We start from the raw sequence: 18373 nt of genomic DNA on the forward strand, positions 1-18373 counted from the left end.
ACTGTGGGTCCTTGGAACATGCACCTGTGAGCAATGCGCCATGATCATGTTTAAATTCCACTAATCATGTAGATCGATATTAGGGTTGTAATCTAATCAATGACCTATCTCCTTCCGATTATCAATGTGCCCGGACAGTCTTTCCAATATTCATACAAGATATACTGTATTCCATTGATAATCGCCAGATTTCTTAAAACACATAAGTGTATTTAAGTATCTTCGAACAATCATACATTCCATGCATCATATAACCATGAGCACGTGATTCTATAATGAGGTAACCGAGTATTTAAATTGCAATAAATACACCAATGTGGAGTTTTTATTGGCGTTTAGTAGCAGTGGTACGTAGCCAGGATGAAATGATGAAGCGGCTGTGGTGGTGGCCTGGGAAGGGAGTGCAAGAAATGTGGGGGTGAGGTCGGTCCGGGTCGGGGTCTGGGTCTGGGCCGGCCTGGTCCCGGAGATCTGGTGGTCGCGCCTGGTGTTGGGATGCGGTCGCCTGCTCTCTGCCTGGGGCAGGGCGGGGGGCACATGGCCGAGCGCAGCATGCACCATGCCTCACCTGCACTGCCCGCCTACTATGGTGGTAGGAGTAGTACTAACCCTGGCTCTGACCTACGTAGTACTCCTCCACTAACCCAGGGTAGGCTAGCCACCTTCCCCTTTCACATTGCTATCTATCCGTCGCAAGCTCGATCGGAACTAGACAGTGTGGATTAAGGCTTGGTGTAGAGAAACTTTAATAATACCAGTACCACTACGTTTCGTAGAGAAACAGTCGTGGCTGACGGTCCCAAAATTCGGCCGGTCGATGACCCATCACAACATTTGCCTTGTTGGACCACCGTTTAAGTTAATCACCATCAGGCAAAAATATGTGATAGCACTCCTTAACTGCAACATACAATACTCTATTTACTGATGGAGTACACTTTTACCCTAACTGCGTTTCCCAACTCCCGAGTACTGCTGTGAGGTGTGAACTGGCCCGGGGCAGGGCAGGCCGCTAGAGCTACTCGCTGGCTCTTAGCGTAGCTGCAACATGCACTCATGCAGCAGGGCCACGTCTGACGAGGGGACTGACAGGTGGGCCCACGGCGTACGTGCCTCCCGGAGCGGAACGCGCAGGCTGTGGCTCGCGTCGAGCCCCCCACCGGCGGATACGTAAAATCCGGGGGAGTACGCCTTCCGATGCCACGGTCATCCCCGCTGGCTGGCTGTATCCCGGTTTTACCCTCGGTGCCTTGGTCGCCCGGCAGGGGCAGCCCGGTCATTTCGTCCGTCTCTCCTCTCTGTCTCTCCCCGTGCTGCCGCAGATCTAGGCGCCCTATTTCAGCTCAGCGGGCGGGGGGAAAGCAGCTAGTTGTAGTAGCTCTTCGTGTGGATTGGACATTTCAAAGAAGAGAAACCGTAGCTAGCTAGCTCACCCAGTACAGTAGTAGTACTACCAGCGTGGTACAGTAACTCCAGAGAGAAAGAGCGAGCCGAGAGCTCTCTTTCCACGCTCTCTCTGTCTACATATCTCTCTCTGCTTGTTGAAACTTTCGAGTGGGTGGCCGGGTTGGCGGGTTGCAGCTGCCCTTTGCAAGGGAAGGAAGAAGAAAGGGAAACAGAGAGGGCCGGGGAAAAGAAAATACAGACACAGTACAGGTGAGGGGAAATTTACAGCTGCTCGATCCGGCCTCATCTCGTGTCTCTCCGCTGCATGTGTGTGTGATCTTTTGGTCTAAAGTGTGGTCTTTGTACACTCATCCGTCCTTCGACGACACCGCATTCCATTCCACCCACATTGCACGTTCCATTTCTTTAGCATTTTCCGGCCGCAGAGCCCCCTCCGGTCAGTACTTCCCTGGCTAACTTCAAAGCTCTCTCCTTGCTTTTGCTTTCCTGCCGTTGGTGGTGGCTAGCTGCTCCTTACACTTGCCCCCTTTTCCTTTTCTCGCTGAGCAGGAGTAGCAGAACGCGCAGGGGCATGGAGGAGAGCAGGAGAGTAAAAGGAGGAGAAGGTGAGGAGGAAGAGGAGCCACAGCCACAGCCACAGCAGGCGGAAAGGAGGGTTGGCCCGGTGGTGGGCCCGCCCCCCAGCTGAGAAGGGGAAGAGGGAGGTGGGAGGAGGATCTCCTCTCACGTCAAAGGTGGGGGAAAGCATAAAGGGAGGGAAGGAGGAGAAGGTGGAGAGTGGGAGCTAGCTAGGTAGCTGAGTACACAAGCCCAAAGCACCAGGGGGAGAAAGAAAGCTTCAGAGAGAGAGCAAGGGATCGATATAGTGCGAGTGTGAGAGTCAGTGAGTGAGAGATATAACAACTCCCATTGCTGAGAGCATCAGGTTCTTGTACAACCACCACACTACACATTGCTCCTTTCGTTTCCCAGTCCACTGGTAGTAGTAGTGGAGGTGCCCTGCTGTTGAAGCTAGCCATGGCATTGCAGGAAGACGAAGAGGAGGATGGAGACGGAGAAGAAGACGGCGAGGAAGAGGGGATGATTAGGGTGTGGGGGAGCTGATTTCTCCCTTGTCCTGAGGCGCGCTGTCCACTTGCGAGAGTAGTAAGATATTGGCACAATAGGCTCAATCACTTTTTTTTCCCTTTCTTTCTTTCACTTATTTTGCTGGGCTTGCTTCCCCCCCCCCCCCCCCCCCCCCGTCTCCTTCAATCGATTACATACACTTTCTTGTGTAATTTGTTCGTTCTGCTGCCGTTATTGTCGTCCGTGGTGGGTGGTTTAATCCCTGATTCGGAATGGAATGGAAAGAGCAGAGGTTGGTAAAACGAGAAAAAAGAAAGCGCCCAAACTTGTTTCTTGCTCCTGCGATTCATTCAGATCGACCATGTGCCCTGTTCTCGTTTCAACCCACACAGTGAAGAGTGAGTGAGTGGAGAGTGAAACGAAGCCATAGAGGCTCGCTGGCTGTCTGTATATGAGCGCACGCACACGCACACGCATTAATTAGCTTTGGTCTGTTCCTGTTGCCATGATGAGTTCCGTTCCGGCCAGTGGGGGGCAACATTCCAACAAGGAAGAAGACGACGGCCAAGGGAGGTGGTGGTGAGATAGAGATACTCCAGATCGATCAGCCAGCCAGCAGCCGTGCTTTGCATTCAGCAAAACCCAAAACCCGTCCGTTTTCCATCATGGCCTGCTTTGCTTGGATGCTTGCTTCTCCTTGCACGCGTGCACCGCCGGACTGCCTTCGGTAGTGGACCTCGCTTGATCTCTTCCCAATGTTGCTTGTTGAGCTTCCCAAATTCCCATCACTCTCCCTCCCACACCCCCTTTGTCTTCTTCCCCATGTCTTCTTCTTGGGTCGATCGATCAACTTGTGTCATCTGCTGCCGCTGCCTGCGCATGCGTGCGTCCGTGAGAAAGTGAGACGCACCAGGCGCCAGGCTAAGGCTAAGGCTAGGCGCCTACTACTAAATAAGCTATGGCCGTACTACTGCCTACGAGTACTAGCTTGCATTTACTGCTCACTCGCTGCTGCAGCTGTAGCTGCAGCTGCCTGCCCCCACACTGATCTGTGGGGCCGGCAGGCTTGGGTTGCCGAGCGCAGCAGGCAGTGGTCATGGATGGTTTCACCGTCCCAGTTGTTGTTTTTGTTTAACACCCGGGGCCCGTTTGTAAATTTTATAAGCTCCGGTTTTGTTACGGTCCATTCTTGCCCGAGCAACAATTTTCTTCTTCTGTTACAACTGTACTGCAACGTGGAACGCGCAAGCGAATGCCCACTTGTCATTTGTAACTGGAGAACGCCGAGTTTCCTGTGAGGTTTTTGTGTTCAGGCGGGGTTGATCTGTCTCTATTTGGGAGGTTTCGGTGCTGAAGCAAGTCAAGGGGTGCAACACGACCGGCGTGTTTAAAGGTGATCACCTGCAGGTGGCTTTGACTGACTGACTGACTGACTAGCTTAGAGCTAGCTAGCTTTTGTGGGGGCAAAGCAAGCAGATGAGTACAAGCTGACGGGTAGTAGGCAAGCTGCTTGGATCGCTAGCTACACTTCGCCCGTGCTCTCGAGGACCGGCCGGCCGTTTGCCTCGCTAGTGCTTGCCTGTCTGCCGCCCTTTTTGAATGGATTAGATTATATATTCAATTATTCTGTAGCTACCCCCCAGGATGGATATCGCCATCTCCTTTTCGCCTCGACACGCGAAAAACGGCACTAGGTGAAAGTTCCCGTTCCCCGTTCCTTTCAAAAGAACCTCTCTCGCTTGCATACCCAGCTTGGACACTCGACGATCGAGCAGCCATTTCGGCATCGCTCGTTCCAATTTCTTGATCTGTTTTTAAACACCTCGTTCGGCCAAGAGATTTCGTGCTCAGCGCTTCTAACTGTATTGCGTCTCTGTACAACGGCACATGCATGCGTTGCGTGTGTGCAGGTGCAGCCGAGTAGGAGTAGTACGTCCGGGGACCGGACTGGACGGGACGGGGCAAGCAAGCAAGCTAGCCGGCAAGGGCGACACTGCGCGGGGCTCTGTTGGTTGTCTTGTTTTTATTTTGCGTGCGAGTAGGTAGGAGGAGCGGAGTAGTAGCTGCCTGTAGTAGAAGAAGGCCCTGCCTGCCTAGTGCTAAGCTAGCCGTGTCGCCGAGTGGGCGACCGCGAAATTTAAGACCGGTAGGTCATTAATTTTGACACGCTGATTTGACGCGCGCACTGCTCGCTCTGCCGCTGCCCATGCCCTGCACTGCACCCCGTACGTTCGCTCACCACCCGTACATACATCGGCTGAGCCGGAGTACCCAGCCCCGTACCTACATTCATACCCGCCGCCGGGGTGTGAACAAGGCGGGGACGTCGGGAATGCGCGGGACGCGCCGTGTGGAAGCCGACGGACTGGACGACGGTTTGAACCGGCGACCGATATAACTCATCTGGGAAGCCGAGTCAATTAACGCGGAAGCTGATGAGGACGATAAATGGCGCTGACAGGCGGACCTGCAGCAATAAAACGTTTCGCCAGTGCCTTCGCTCGCCTCCCGTGGGTTGGGTTCGGCCTTGGAACGCCGGCTAATTATTTGGACCGCGCCGGCTAAAAACAATTTGATGAGACCGTCTGGGTCGGATTTTAAGCGCCAACGTCTTCCAAGCCGGGCCTTTAGGGGGCCGGGTGAAGATGATCTAACTCACAGCCGGAGTACCAATGTACCATGCAGCTCAGGCTCTTAGAGCTAGCGCTGGGCACGAATCTTTTATATCTAAATAGGAAAACCCCACTACTAGATTTGTCTCAACATTCAAGCATGCCACATCATCATACCATTAATTTGTTCACACTTATATAGTGGAAACTCTTTTTTTTTTGCGCATGCATGTACGCTACTTTTCATCAAGCTATTCCCACTAAGTGACTTATTTCGTGGAAATTCATATTTTGTTTTGCTCATGCATGCATGCTACTTCATCAATTTATTCCCACTAAGTGAAAAAATATATAATCTATCATACAATTTCATTATATGTTTTCATTGGATACTCTTTTGTTTTTACTTTTCCCTCATTATGTTAACTAAAAATTTCAATATCTAAGTAGTAGAACCCCACTATTAGATTTCTCTAACATTGCAAGCATGCCACATCATCATGTATGTTAACTATAAATTTCATCAGAAATGTAAGTTCACGTATGTAACTAAAATCATCGTACCATTAATTTGTTCACATTTATTTAGTGGAAACTCATATTCTTTTGCGCATGCATGCATGCTATTTTTCACTAAGTGAATAATATATAATCTATCATGCAATTCCATTATATGTTTTCGTTGCATACTCTTTTGTTGTTACTTTTCACGTTGAATTTACGTATGTTAACTAAAATTTTTGGCAGTGCCTGTTAAATTAACGCACGCAGCCCAACGGCACACGCCGTGCAGCAAATCTCGTGCCTCGTCCAGCGTACGTACCAGGAGAGGTCACGGCCGGAGGGGAAAAAGCGAGGAGCAGGTCGCTCGATCTGCATCGACCGATGGATGGATTGGACGGACGGCGACGTACGTACGTAACGCAGCTAGGCCATTTATTTCGGCGCCCGCGCCTGTCGACGGTACGACGAGAATGATGGCTTGGCCGACCGACCCGACCCGACGCCAACCGATGGATCATATCAATGACGCGCGGCATGCTCGCACGCCGATGGCGGATGGCGATGGCGATACAGAGAAATGAGTGCAGCCATATATTCGTACTGTTCATGGGCTAATAATTTGCGTGGACCATGTTTTTTTTTAAATTGCGAAAGGGACCATGGTTGGTTACGAAGGGATTGAAGGCAAAGTGCGTGCACTGTGCGGTGCTGCCCATCGTTATGGTGCAATGATGAGAGGGCTGGGCTGGGGTGGGTTCATCATGGCAGCTGGCTGGCCCAGGTGGTACTGGCATGTTTTGCTCCATTGATCGATCGTCTGGCAGCTGGGCCGGGATACTGCAGAACGATTCATCTATCGGTTGTAATGGAAAATGACGAATGTTGTCCCATCTTGCACGAAAATTGAAATTTAGTTTTTACGGTCTTGCACCCCCATCCCTTTTACATGTAACTCTTTTCAAGTTTGATACAAAGGGGCCGTTTGGATCACGCCCCAACGAACCCCGCCAAAATTGGCGAACGATCTCGCCCACGATATCGCCAGGGCGTGCGCGTAAAAATGGAATAAGGTGACCAAAATATTGGCTTGGCTCCGGATATTTGGCGCTCTGGATATTTGGCGCTCTGGATATTTGGCGCTGATCCAAACGAAGTCCCTGTTAGCAGTCAACTACCAAAAAATTGGCTTGGCGAGCCACGTCTGCAACCCAAACAGCCCCAAAATGTTGTGCCAGTTAGCTTTTTCCCGCCCTAGTTACCCTCAAAATCTAAATGCACATATCCTAAAAAAACAGTTATCATGAATTCTCATAGGTTTTGTTTCATGAATATTAGCTCATTTTGTTGGTCATAGGACATGCAACTATTGAATGGCATTCTTGCACTCTAGCAAATATCAGGCTATGAATTGGAGTGAAGGAAAATAACTGTTTTGGACATGTCAAGGTTCGACAACTCAACATAGATTAGCTAAGGATAGTTAGATTAAGCACTTGTACTCCTCGGGTATAGAGAGATGGCCGCGGGGCAGATGGAGCTTAAACGTGGTGCTAGGGAATCGTAAGAGCGGTGTGCCGAGGTAGCAATACTGGCAAAAGGTGAAACCGAGAGAATACATCGTCGATGTCACCCTTTCCACTTACCGATGTAGTTGTGTATTAAGCGTATTTTGTTATTTCTAAAAAGGATTCGTAGACTATCATCGGATACCAATGGTTATATGATGTCTTCGCCCCCCGACTATTGTTAAATAGACATTGCAAGACGAAAGAGGGATAGGTGTCGGATGGTAGGTCAATGGAGAGGGTGACTAGGTGTGTGGCTGAAGGAAGAAGAAACAAGCGCCGAAAGATATCGGTGGACAAATGCCGAATGGTGGGCTGATGGGAAGGATGACTGGATGTGGCGGTGGGAAGAAGAAACACATGTTGCAAGACAATTGTGGGCAAATGTGTGGATGTGTCAATTGAGAGGGTGTGGTGTGGCAGCAGACCTATATTGCGTGACGATGGTCGGTCGATGGAGAGGGTGACAAGATGTGACAACAAGAAGGGGAAACATATATTGCAAGACGAAAGTGACTAACCTTCGGGCGGCGGGTCGATGGAAAGGATAAAGTTTGGTTATTGAGAAATTCTTGATCAAAATCTGTAAAACGGAAATCTCATTGATAAATGAGGGAGTACATTGCAAGACGACGGTGGCCTGTGGTGTCGGCGAGAAGAAGAGATAGATGGCTGGAGAGAATGGAGAAAAGAGGGTTTGGACGGAGGAAACGTGCCGTGGGACGTCGAATTCTTCGGCAGGAACACTGTGCGTGAACTCGCCAGTTGCACGATAAGGACGGATCATGGACGCACGCGCCGGAAGTCGTACACGTACGAGTAACGTAGAGGGAAAGAAGAGCTTCCCGTGTCGTGTGTCCGCATGCAGCCCGCTCACGCGGATCTTTATCCTCCGCATCGACCACCAAAGCTCTCTCCGCCAACCAAAACATGACGACGCTTCCCGCGACCACACTGCCACGCCCCTCCCTCCTCCTCCCATCAGTCTCCTTCACCGCAGCTCCGGGCAACAGGACGAGTGGCGTGCGGCGGCGGTGGCCGGGGGCTGCTGCGATCGGGATCCGGCGGCAGGGGCTCGGGAGGTGCTGGGCGGCGGCGGCGGAGGCGGTGGAGGAGGAGGAGGCCCTGCTCCCGAAGGAGGAGGCAGGAGAGGGCGATGAGGCCAAGGGGAGGTACTACGACTGGAAAGAGGAGTGGTACCCGCTGTACCTGTCCAAGGAGGTGCCCGACGACGCCGCGCTCCCGCTCACCGTCTTCGACCGCCAGCTCGTGCTCTACCGCGACGCCGACGGCGTGCTCCGATGCCACGAGGACCGCTGCCCCCACAGGTGATTCATTCGTTCATTCGTCTCTCTGAGTCTCATCTCACTGTCCAGAGATTTAATCCTTCCTGCCCTTCCTGCCCTCTCTCTTCTTCAGTCTGGGATGAGTGATCGTGTGTCTGTCTGTCTGTCAATCACTGCGTGTTGGGCGTGGCAGTTTCGTAACTTAACAGGTGTACGCTCACCGCGTTTCAGAACAGAAGTAGCAGTACGGATTTAAGGATCATATATGGAGCAGTGGTACAATTTTAGATAAAAATATATTCAGAAATGGATCTTCATGCACCGGCGGATTAATTAAGCCTTCATGATCGGTGATGATTAACATTCATGCTTCTTCAGGTTAGCCAAGCTATCCGAAGGGCAGCTCGTTGACGGCAAGCTAGAGTGCCTCTACCATGGCTGGCAGTTCGACGGGGAGGGCAAGTGCGTCAAGATCCCACAGGTACGCTCAGCACCAATTAATCCGACCAACAGCCCTTCTTCTCGGTTATCTTCATGCATATACGGTACAATGAGAAGACCAACACAACCAATATACATATGTGTGTGCAACATGCAGCTGCCTGATGGCGCCAAGATCCCGCGGAACGCGTGCGCGCGCAACTACGAGGTGCGGGACTCGCAAGGGGTGGTGTGGGTTTGGATGTCGCCGTCTAACCCGCCGGACTCGTCCAAGCTGCCCTGGTTCGAGCCGTACGCGCGGGCCGGGTTCACGGACCTGTCCACGGTCCACGAGCTCCCCTACGACCACTCCATCCTGCTGGAGAACCTCATGGACCCGGCGCACGTGCCCATCTCCCACGACCGCACCGACTGGACGGCAAAGCGGGAGGACGCGCAGCCGCTGGCCTTCGAGGTAACGGAGCGCACCCGCCGGGGCTTCGCGGGCTACTGGGCCCGCGAACGGGCCCCGCACCTCCGCAGCCTGCTCCGCTTCGAGGCCCCCTGCGTGCTCACCAACACGCTCGAGTTCGTGGATAAGGACGGGAAAGAGCAGTGCTTCTCGGCCCAGTTCCTTTGCAGGCCTGCCGGGCAAGGGAAGGCGATGCTGCTCGTCAGGTTCGGGTCCACGGCCAGCTCGCCGCTGATGAAGGTGCTGCCGCAGTGGTACTTCCACCAGAACGCGTGCAAGGTGTTCGAGCAGGACATGGGGTTCCTGTCGTCGCAGAACGAGGTGCTGCTCAGGGAGAAGGTGCCGACAAAGGAGCTGTATCTCAACCTCCGGTCCTCGGACACGTGGGTGGCCGAGTACCGGAGGTGGATGGACAAGGCAGGCCACGGCATGCCGTATTACTTTGGGCACAGCACGCTGTCGCCGCCGCCGGTGCCTGCGGTCGTGGAGCAGGCGCCCGCGGGGGCGGTCGCCGGGATCTCGGCGTCGTTCCCGGCCAAGGGCGGCATCGGCACGACGCACGCGCCGAACCCCACCAACAGGTACTTCCGGCACGTCGTGCACTGCAAGGGGTGCAGGGAGACGGTGAACAGGTACACCGCCTTGAAGAACGCCTTTGTTGTCCTAGCTGCGGTGGCGGCAGCGGCAGCCGTCCTGGCGGCGACGAGGCAATGGAAGGCCGTCTGGCTGGCGTCCGCCGCGGTGCTCGCGGCGGCGTCATATGCTTGTGGCTCGGTGGTTTCTTTGGTTACAACAAACTTTATTAGGACACACAGAAGACTCTAGTGAGATTAGAAAGCTGTGATGAGATTCAACTGGCCGTCTATAATTTTCTAGTCATCAGTAGAAGCATTTCTTTAGTTTTGTCCTTGCATATTTGTACATTCTGCAACCCAAAGTTGCGTAATAGTAGCATTTAATAAGTTGGAAAGAATTGGAACTTTAGAAACCATTATTTTCACTGCTTATGTAGTTCTGCAGAAATCAACAGCTAAGGGTGCATGTTAGTAATGTTCTGCAGAAATCAAAATGCATCAATCTAACAGAGTTAGTAAACCAACTTCAGTATATATACAATCAAACACCGTAGTTTCACACGCAAATACTGGCACAATGCCTAATGCCAAACAATAGTTAACAGACAGACTCGACGACCTCACACGAACGCCAGCTTCTTGCCAGGGTTTCTCGCAACATATCACATGCCAAATAGAGAAATAGTCAGCTTAGGTATTGCAGCAGACTCGTTTGATAAGCTACATGCTCCAAACGGATGATGCACTCTTGGCAGGTTAACCGGTCGATCTAGAATTCCCTATCAGGGAACAGGATGGGGGCTACGAGAGACCAGACAAACAGACCAGCTGTTGCCCACTGGGTTGCCATCCTGACCCAGACAGATGGCCATCCAACATCAACAAGCTTTCCACTCTCGCCGACTGAGGTCGACCAGCCAGTCAGGAGCATCGCTGAGTACATGCTTGCCAGGGAGAAAATGAGGTGGAAGAATGAGTAGGAGTACGTCACTGGCTTTGGCACATCTTTCTTAGCTTCCTCCTCATCTGCCTTGCTGAAGGGGAGCAACGGCTTGTCGGCACCTGAAGGAAATGCCAACGAGTTAAGAAACAGATACAGCATAATTAGTTAAGTAGATGTAGAAGGCAGTCTCACCAGCACGTGGTGAGTCTGGTGCCGAAAGCACGGTGGCAGAAGAGCCAGCACGGACAGCAGAATAGACCACGGAAAGGATGGTGGTTATCAATCCCAATGTAAGGCTACCAGTTGACATAGCTTTGGAGTGATTGTGAAGCCCATTGCACTTGTAATCCCTTGGCTCACTGGAAAGTGCACTGTAGCACAGATAGGTGCAGTAGAGAGCAATAACTGATGCAGGCAACAAGCTTCCATTGATCTGCCAAAATCATAAAATTACAAATCACCTTTAATACGAGCTAAAACTATATCCAGTGCAAGCAATAGGATCAATAGCTTGTGTCACGGCTATAAGCCAAGTCCTATTATAAATCTATGAGGTAAATCTTTGATAGCAATTACATAATGATGAAAAAAAAACTTCACATATGAACATTTCATGGTATAACATGGACAAAACATTCTGAATTAACCAAACAATAAAAATAGACTAAGGCATATGAAAAGGAAAACTAAGATAATACCTTTGGGTGCAGTGCAACAATAGCAAATAGAAACACAAGCATTAATGTGAAGACGATGAAGAACAGATTCAGCCCGCAGTCCTGTCCTGATGGAGTGAACCAGTGAAAGAGTAGACCCGAGAAAGAGAATGTGGCAATATAACAAACAACTGAGACAACCAACAGAGCCATGTACCTGCAGTAGTGAAGAAGTAAATAAAGATATATTTGAGGGAACTAAGAAGCACTATAAACCAGTGGAAGCTCGGCTAAAACAACAGCGGAGACAAGCTACCAACCAGAACTGTTCATCCTTGGCGACCCAGTTCTCATTCCATCCATGCACGAAGTCCAACAAAAGAACAACTTGAACAAGGAGGAACAGTCCAGATCCAAACTTGGATATCGATTCTGCAAAAAACATATAACTACAGTAAGCATCGCCAACTTTTTAATGATGAACCATGCATCTCCAATAAAGCCAATAGCAAAAGTTGCATATCTAACAAACATAGAAATAAATATTGGCAGTTTCAATTGTCAAGAAACAACAAAGGGTGGGTGTCACTAGTATGATGGTTTGAGAGTTCTATCGCTTAAGGAAAGATTACATAATGCAACAGCTAGATTAAACTATAAACCAGGAAAACACCAACAAATAAGATAATCTGCCACAATTTCAAGGTCTCCCAACTCATGTTTTGTTTGTGAAACAAACAAGCGCACATACACTAGAAACAGTTCATGATCCTTATAGAAGGAGCAAATGTTAATCCAAATTCAATTAGCTCACATTTAGATACCCACATGAACATGCACATGGCAGTACCGATTTTTCTCTAATTAACTGAAACATCTAGTTGACAACTCAATTACATTGAGACTAATGACCATACAGACAATTATTTATCCTTTTTTAGAACATGTCTCACCAATTGTGTTGGGAGGATATCCCATAATTTCTGAGAAATCGCATATGTCTCGATAGCACAGAATAGTTGTACCTTGATTTGTTGTGCATATTAGTAATTCTACATTTTCATATTTTTCTGACATTTATTGTTTAGTTCGGGAAGTGCCTTAACAAACCCTTTCCAGTCATTTTCTAGTGCATGGAATGGAAAACGCTGAACAAAACTAGTCAACTCCTGAACAAATCTTTCCAAGAGGGTATGAACACCTTGTATCTCCTACTACCTCTGTTCCTAAATATAAGATGTTCTAGCTTTGTCCTAAATCAAACTTCTTAAAGTTTGACTAAGTTTATAGAAAAAATGTACTAACATCTACAATATCAAGTATACTATGAAGATATATATCATGATGTGTTTAATAAAACTAAGAGTTTTATATGTCGGATGTTGGTAGATATTTCCATAACCATAAACTTAGTCAAATGTTAAGAAGTTTGACTTAGGACAAAGAAACAAAGCTAGAACATCTTATATTAGAAACAGAGGAAGAAGCTTTGATTTTGTTATCTTTACGTGTCTATCGTGTCCTTCTTTTAGGTGATTAGCGGTCATTCCAATTTCATTCTATTATCTCGACGATTATGTCCAGTTGTCCACCATGTGATCAGTAGATACCAGGCACACATACTGTATACAAACGGGCAGAAAGGGGGCTCACCATAGAAGCTGACGACGCCGTTGGGGACCAGGAACATGAGGAAGACAATGACTGCCCAGCAGAATATCTTGGCCATCCAGCCGCCGTGGTGGATCTTGTCGCGGGGGTCCTTCTGGTCCTTGATGCCAGCCATGATGCCGGCAAGGATGGTGAAGAATAGGAAGTTCCCGAGGCTGACCCTGAGCACCGCGTCGGTCTCGAACCACTCGCGGTCCGGGGTCTTGTGGAAGTGGTTAATCCCTGCACAAACAGCACGAGAATCTCAATCAATTCGATCGAAATCGATGCCAGGGCGGGGGTCGTCGTCAGTAATCAAGGGGAACGATCGATTCGGGGGCTAGGTCACATACATGGGATGGACTGGAGGAGGGGCGCGGCGACCTCGCGGAGCACCCAGGAGGTGAGGAGGGAGAGCGCGAAGAGGCCGCAGTAGGCGATCCGGGCGGAGCGGCGGCCGATGCTGCCGACGGCCGTCCGGCACGCCTCGCACGCGCACGCCGCGCAGCAGGACGCCAGGCACGACGCTGCCCACATGGTGGCGCCTCGTCTGGATTTCTCCGGCGATCAGATGGGATCGAATCGATCGGGCAGGGGATTGGAGCTCGCGCGACGCCTAGGTTCGGGTTTGGGGATTTGGTGGGGAATTTCTGGGGAACGCGTGTTGGGGAGGAGACGGGAGGAGGAAAAGAAGTGGATTCGGTTGCGGGTTGAGGTGGGACCGTGGGAGCGGGAGGCCGCCGGGCCGGTCGGGTTGGACCAGATAAGGAGACCGGGTCAGATTAATGCTTTCTGGACAAATTTTAACGTTTCTTACTGCAGTTTTAACAATTTTAATAGACTTACCGGCGCCTTATACGAGTATACGTCCATGGCTCTACAGTGGTGGACATAAAACAATTGGACTTTGTGACGATAATTTTTTTTGACAAAATTTCACAATACCTCCATGGTTGGGTGACCTTTCCATAATACCGCGCAAACGCGGCTCAAATTTGTCAAACCTGCATAACGTGAACATGAGACTCCGTTTACAACACAATCATGTACTCAATTTCATACACTGCAGAACAGGCAAAGCATTCATCCAACAGATATGAGCAGGCCAATTATCCAGATGTTTGTGAGTTCAGATGGCTATTACAGGATGGTTCTAATGGGCCGTACCGAAAACTCCTCTAACTAGACATCACATCCTTAATCTTCTGCCTCTTACTACAACACAGCTTCGATAAAAACACTGAAGCCATACAGGGACACAGTAAGAGCTGAAGGAAGCAAACAATCTTAAGCTCCATGCATGGCCAACATAGATGTGTAGTAGGTAAAGTACCGGCACATGAAATTGGTGTCAGAATTTTAACCATTTCTTCTCTTTCTCCTTTCTAGTAACCGCATTGGTTGCTGAAGCATGCGTTGCTTCAGCGTCAGCAAGTGCCTTCCGTGTCTGTTCCAGTTTTCTGGAAGCAGCATCGTGCACAGCCTTGTCCTTGCGGTTTCGTTTCACCATTTCTTCCAGCTTCCCAACCTGACTCTTCAAATCTTTCACTTCGTCGTCGTATGCGAGCAGGGATCTTCTGTCCTCCTTCTTAGCATGCCCGCTGGCCTGACCTGATGACTCTTTTCTAGCTTTGTTGGCTGAGCCATCAGTAACATCTTGGTTTACTAGCTGACTGTTCATGAAGCTGAAGACAGACCTCTCTTCTTCTTCAACTTTAGCAGCCCTGGCCAGTTCTGCAAACTTCTTGTCACGCTTCCTTTTCCCACCCCGACTGCGCTTTTTATCACGGCCTATACTTTTGCCATCCTCCTTTGTAGTTGCAGCCACTGCATGGTCAAGCGATTGCTTAGGGGGTAATACCTTTACTGGGATCGGATCAACCATGCCTTGGCCAGACACACCTAGCCCCATTCCTTCTCGATACCCCATTCTCGCCATCATTTTGGAGGCAACGCCTCTTGTGTGCTGCTCCCACTTTGCAAAGATCACAGTCTCTGACTGAACACCACTTGAATTTGTGGATTCCACAAGGCCAACACCCCGATGAATGGATTCATCCTCCTTATCACCATCTTCACTAAAGTCCGATTCTCCCTCGCTTGAGCCTCCTTCATCATCTTCATCGCTCACATCAGCATATTCTGGGATAGAAAGAGAATCACCTGGAAGCCTCGCAGTGCTCCCATCATCTTGAAAGACAACCTGACCAAGCTTCGAATCATCATCCCACGACTCAAGTTCAGCTCTCCTCCAAAGGCCAGAATGATGCCCAGAAGCTGCTAGTATGTTGGATCCTGCCAAGGACTGCTCCCATCTAGTTGGAGTAAACCGCTTCAAGGATGAAGTAGAAATTACAATACCTGAGGAGAAGTTCTGGGTTAGACATGCTGCATATCACTTTACCTGTATGAACAGAACCAATGCACACATCTTCACCATAGAAATAGGAAAACAGAAAAGGAGCAAATATGTGCATATTTACACATTATTCACCACAAATGCAAATACGAATCAACTCAAGGATCAAATCATTTCATGAAGTACACCCACATGGGGTGATTATTGCTTTATGTGAAAAGCAAATGTCAATAACAAAGCACATTTTAAAGGGTTCAATCGTTTAAAAGGTGAAATAAGCATTTACATACCATGGGACAATCGGCAGTTACTACCAAACCGACACCGTTGCTGTAGAAAGAACTTGCACATCTGCACTATGGGCAGATTTGTATTAGTTAGTCAATTGAGGACAATGTACCTTGTTCGGGGTATTACTACATTCACATTATAAGCAGCAAAAAGGTATGGCTGAAGGAAAGATAGCTATAGGGTACCACCTGTAACCTGCGCTAAGAGGGGTTTTTCTGCCTTCATTATACATGTTTGGGTGTCTGTGGGATGGAAGAAAATAGAGGCTGATAGACACTCAGGTTTTATTAAAAATTTAAAAGAAATTTATTTTGCATCAAATGGTTTATGGCTTATTGAGAAGAAGACAAGTACTGAACATACGCACATTTCACATGGTTCTCCTAACAAAAAGTAATGCCACTCTGCCAGGCAACCGCTCATAAAAAATTCTTGAGTGGGGTTCAAAAAAAGGAAAACCCATGTAAGCGTTCATGTTGATTATGCATTAGCACAGTAGACAACTGAATTCATTCTACCTGACAGCAGCAAGGACTTATATTGAGTTTAGAACTGAGATGACATGTAGAGAAACCCAGAGAGCATATTATGCTACAACCTGAGACTATTTTACTATAGTTGTTCAGTCACACAATAGTCCGAGGCCATTCAATAAAACAACCGCACAGGTCCATCATATTTCAAGAAGGAAAACAGTAACAAAAAGAGAGTGAAATCACCCAAAAAAAAGAGAGAGTGAATACTAGAAGATGACCAAGTTTTTTTCCTACTAGCTAGTGTGCCACATATCCACCAGCATCAACAGTATCAGTATGTAAGGGGTTTAAGTCTGGTGGTTACCAGGCAGAAAGACTGGTACAATTCGAAAGATGAGCTTTGTGTTAAAATTGATATATCAAGTTGCATGACTCACCGACATGTTTTCTGATGTGGGTGTCAGAAAAGAGACCCTTGCATCACTTGAACCTTCAAGTCCTATAACACATCCATTATACCAACGCCCATCATTGTGCCTGAATCTACACTTAGATCCAACTGGAAATTCCTGTGGCGCCAATGGTTCTGGCTCAACATCATCTGGATCTATTGGCTCAACAGCAACTTCTATCGCTTGCGATGCTGACCCCTGATTTGGAAAGGTCTCGTCAATTTGCTTCACTAGCCTAGAACGCTTCAAATGCAAAAGTCCCTCCTCTGCATCCTTAATCGCAGCAAGCAGTTCCTCGTGCACCTTCAGAACAATACACAATTTAACTCGGATGTAGGAGTGCAAAACTAGGAAGCACTATGATCTGAAATTCCCCAGAAGGGTGCAGAAATCTCTTTAAGAACATTTAAGCCAAGACATGCATATATATTTGCCTACACATCTCAGGAATGAACAATGTAAAAGCAACGCCCCCCACATTCTCTCAACAGTCATCGATGAACAACTACACTTGGAAGAAATAAGGCAAGGTGCAAATTTTCACTACCACTTGTTATGCCGCTCTCAATACTGAGAGCAAACATATAGATGTTGTAATATATGCAACATTTATACTCTTCTAATTTCTTAAGTTAGCTGCTGCTAACGAGACAACAAGATGGATCAACTAATTTAACCCGTCCAGAAATTTCCACAGGCATTTACAGGAACAGTGCCACACCTTACAAAGGAGTGCGGTTCTTGTCGTCCACCAATGTACCAATTACCCTCACCTCCCAAAAAGAGCATCATTCACTTTTGCAACTCACTACTAATGACCCAGCGCAAACAGCTGAATGCCCTATTTACATCTTCTACTAGCACCATGGATAAAGAAGCAATCCATCCGAGCACTACTCTCGTCGCACTAGTACTTACCATGATTCAGATTCTACGGATTCTATGCTCACTGCCTCACTCCAACAGCCACTCGCTCCCTATTCCCTACTGAACGAATCAGGGATGCCCCCTAGAATCCCCATTCCCTGGGAGTTAATCCGGACCCGATAACATCTCCAGCAATCTGAGGCCGTGCCACAGATTCAGGAGCTGAGGCGGGGGTGACAGCGAGGCGTACGTTACCTCGAGGAGGTCCGCGTTGGAGGCGTCGGCGGCGAGGGCCTCGTCAACGGCGGCGAGGGAGGACCGCTGCTCCTCCAGGTGCTGCTCCAGCTGCAGCTCGACCGCCGCCGCCTCGTCCTCCTCCCCCTCGCCCGCCATGGGTCACCGGTCAAGACGAGCCGCCGCTGGTCTCTGGTGGAGCCGTTCCTGCCGCCGATTCGATGGATGAAGTGCCGGAACGGCAGCGCCGCTTCGCCGGGAGGACGATGGGTATCGGAGGACTGGGCCCGCTAGGGTGGGCTCCTATGGGCTTCTCAGGCCGAGACTGGTGGGCTGGTCTCGTCGATCCGTTAGCCACGCACGGCCCAATGGCACGTGGTTCAGACTCGAACCCAAACGCGATCTGTGTTCGAATCCGACTCGTCATCGAACGGCGCCCGTGCATTGCAACGGAAAAACAAAATACGAGTAAAACACAATGTATTTCTATGAACAGATGAAAATAACTCCGTATGTATAAAAAAGTTTTTTGTGTG

At 49.2% G+C, this 18373-nt stretch overlaps 3 protein-coding genes and 1 long non-coding RNA gene across 4 annotated transcripts; 2 read left to right on the plus strand and 2 right to left on the minus strand.

The window, feature by feature from the left end:
• Positions 1-1342: 1342 nt before the first annotated feature.
• Positions 1343-2787, plus strand: LOC106866331. The gene is made up of 2 exons (XR_001406722.2): positions 1343-1843; positions 1957-2787. It is a non-coding gene; the product is annotated as an uncharacterized LOC106866331 (long non-coding RNA).
• Positions 2788-7988: 5201 nt separating this feature from the next.
• LOC100823679 (protein TIC 55, chloroplastic) lies at positions 7989-10307 on the plus strand. Its single transcript, XM_003570235.4, has 3 exons — positions 7989-8484; positions 8821-8923; positions 9041-10307. The coding sequence occupies exons 1-3, from the start codon at positions 8087-8089 to the stop codon at positions 10157-10159; spliced, it is 1620 nt and encodes a 539-aa protein (XP_003570283.1). The 5' UTR covers positions 7989-8086; the 3' UTR covers positions 10160-10307.
• Positions 10308-10403: 96 nt separating this feature from the next.
• On the minus strand, positions 10404-13862 carry LOC100823985 (probable serine incorporator). Its single transcript, XM_003570236.4, has 6 exons — positions 13512-13862; positions 13162-13401; positions 11829-11940; positions 11551-11725; positions 11045-11285; positions 10404-10971 (listed from the first exon to the last, which is right to left on the minus strand). Exons 1-6 carry the CDS (start codon positions 13693-13695, stop codon positions 10679-10681), a joined length of 1245 nt encoding a protein of 414 aa, XP_003570284.1. The 5' UTR covers positions 13696-13862; the 3' UTR covers positions 10404-10678.
• Positions 13863-14188: 326 nt separating this feature from the next.
• On the minus strand, positions 14189-18085 carry LOC100824292 (zinc finger CCCH domain-containing protein 18). Its single transcript, XM_003570237.4, has 4 exons — positions 17859-18085; positions 16722-17039; positions 15808-15868; positions 14189-15519 (listed from the first exon to the last, which is right to left on the minus strand). The coding sequence occupies exons 1-4, from the start codon at positions 17994-17996 to the stop codon at positions 14510-14512; spliced, it is 1527 nt and encodes a 508-aa protein (XP_003570285.1). The 5' UTR covers positions 17997-18085; the 3' UTR covers positions 14189-14509.
• Positions 18086-18373: the final 288 nt, after the last annotated feature.

The sequence above is a fragment of the Brachypodium distachyon genome, chromosome 3 (assembly GCF_000005505.3).
Source record: "Brachypodium distachyon strain Bd21 chromosome 3, Brachypodium_distachyon_v3.0, whole genome shotgun sequence".
NCBI classification, from domain to species: domain Eukaryota; kingdom Viridiplantae; phylum Streptophyta; class Magnoliopsida; order Poales; family Poaceae; genus Brachypodium; species Brachypodium distachyon.

Coding starts and splice junctions, on each gene's coding strand:
- LOC100823679 (XM_003570235.4), top strand. CDS start 8,087: ATGACGACGCTTCCCGCGACCACACTGCCACGCCCCTCCCTCCTCCTC. Junction 8,485..8,820: donor GAGGACCGCTGCCCCCACAG/GTGATTCATTCG, acceptor ATGCTTCTTCAG/GTTAGCCAAGCTATCCGAAG. Junction 8,924..9,040: donor AGTGCGTCAAGATCCCACAG/GTACGCTCAGCA, acceptor TGCAACATGCAG/CTGCCTGATGGCGCCAAGAT.
- LOC100823985 (XM_003570236.4), bottom strand. CDS start 13,695: ATGTGGGCAGCGTCGTGCCTGGCGTCCTGCTGCGCGGCGTGCGCGTGC. Junction 13,402..13,511: donor CCTCCTCCAGTCCATCCCAT/GTATGTGACCTA, acceptor CTGTTTGTGCAG/GGATTAACCACTTCCACAAG. Junction 11,726..11,828: donor GCCAAGGATGAACAGTTCTG/GTTGGTAGCTTG, acceptor TCACTACTGCAG/GTACATGGCTCTGTTGGTTG.
- LOC100824292 (XM_003570237.4), bottom strand. CDS start 17,996: ATGGCGGGCGAGGGGGAGGAGGACGAGGCGGCGGCGGTCGAGCTGCAG. Junction 15,869..16,721: donor CCACATCAGAAAACATGTCG/GTGAGTCATGCA, acceptor CCCATAGTGCAG/ATGTGCAAGTTCTTTCTACA. Junction 15,520..15,807: donor TAACTGCCGATTGTCCCATG/GTATGTAAATGC, acceptor ACTTCTCCTCAG/GTATTGTAATTTCTACTTCA.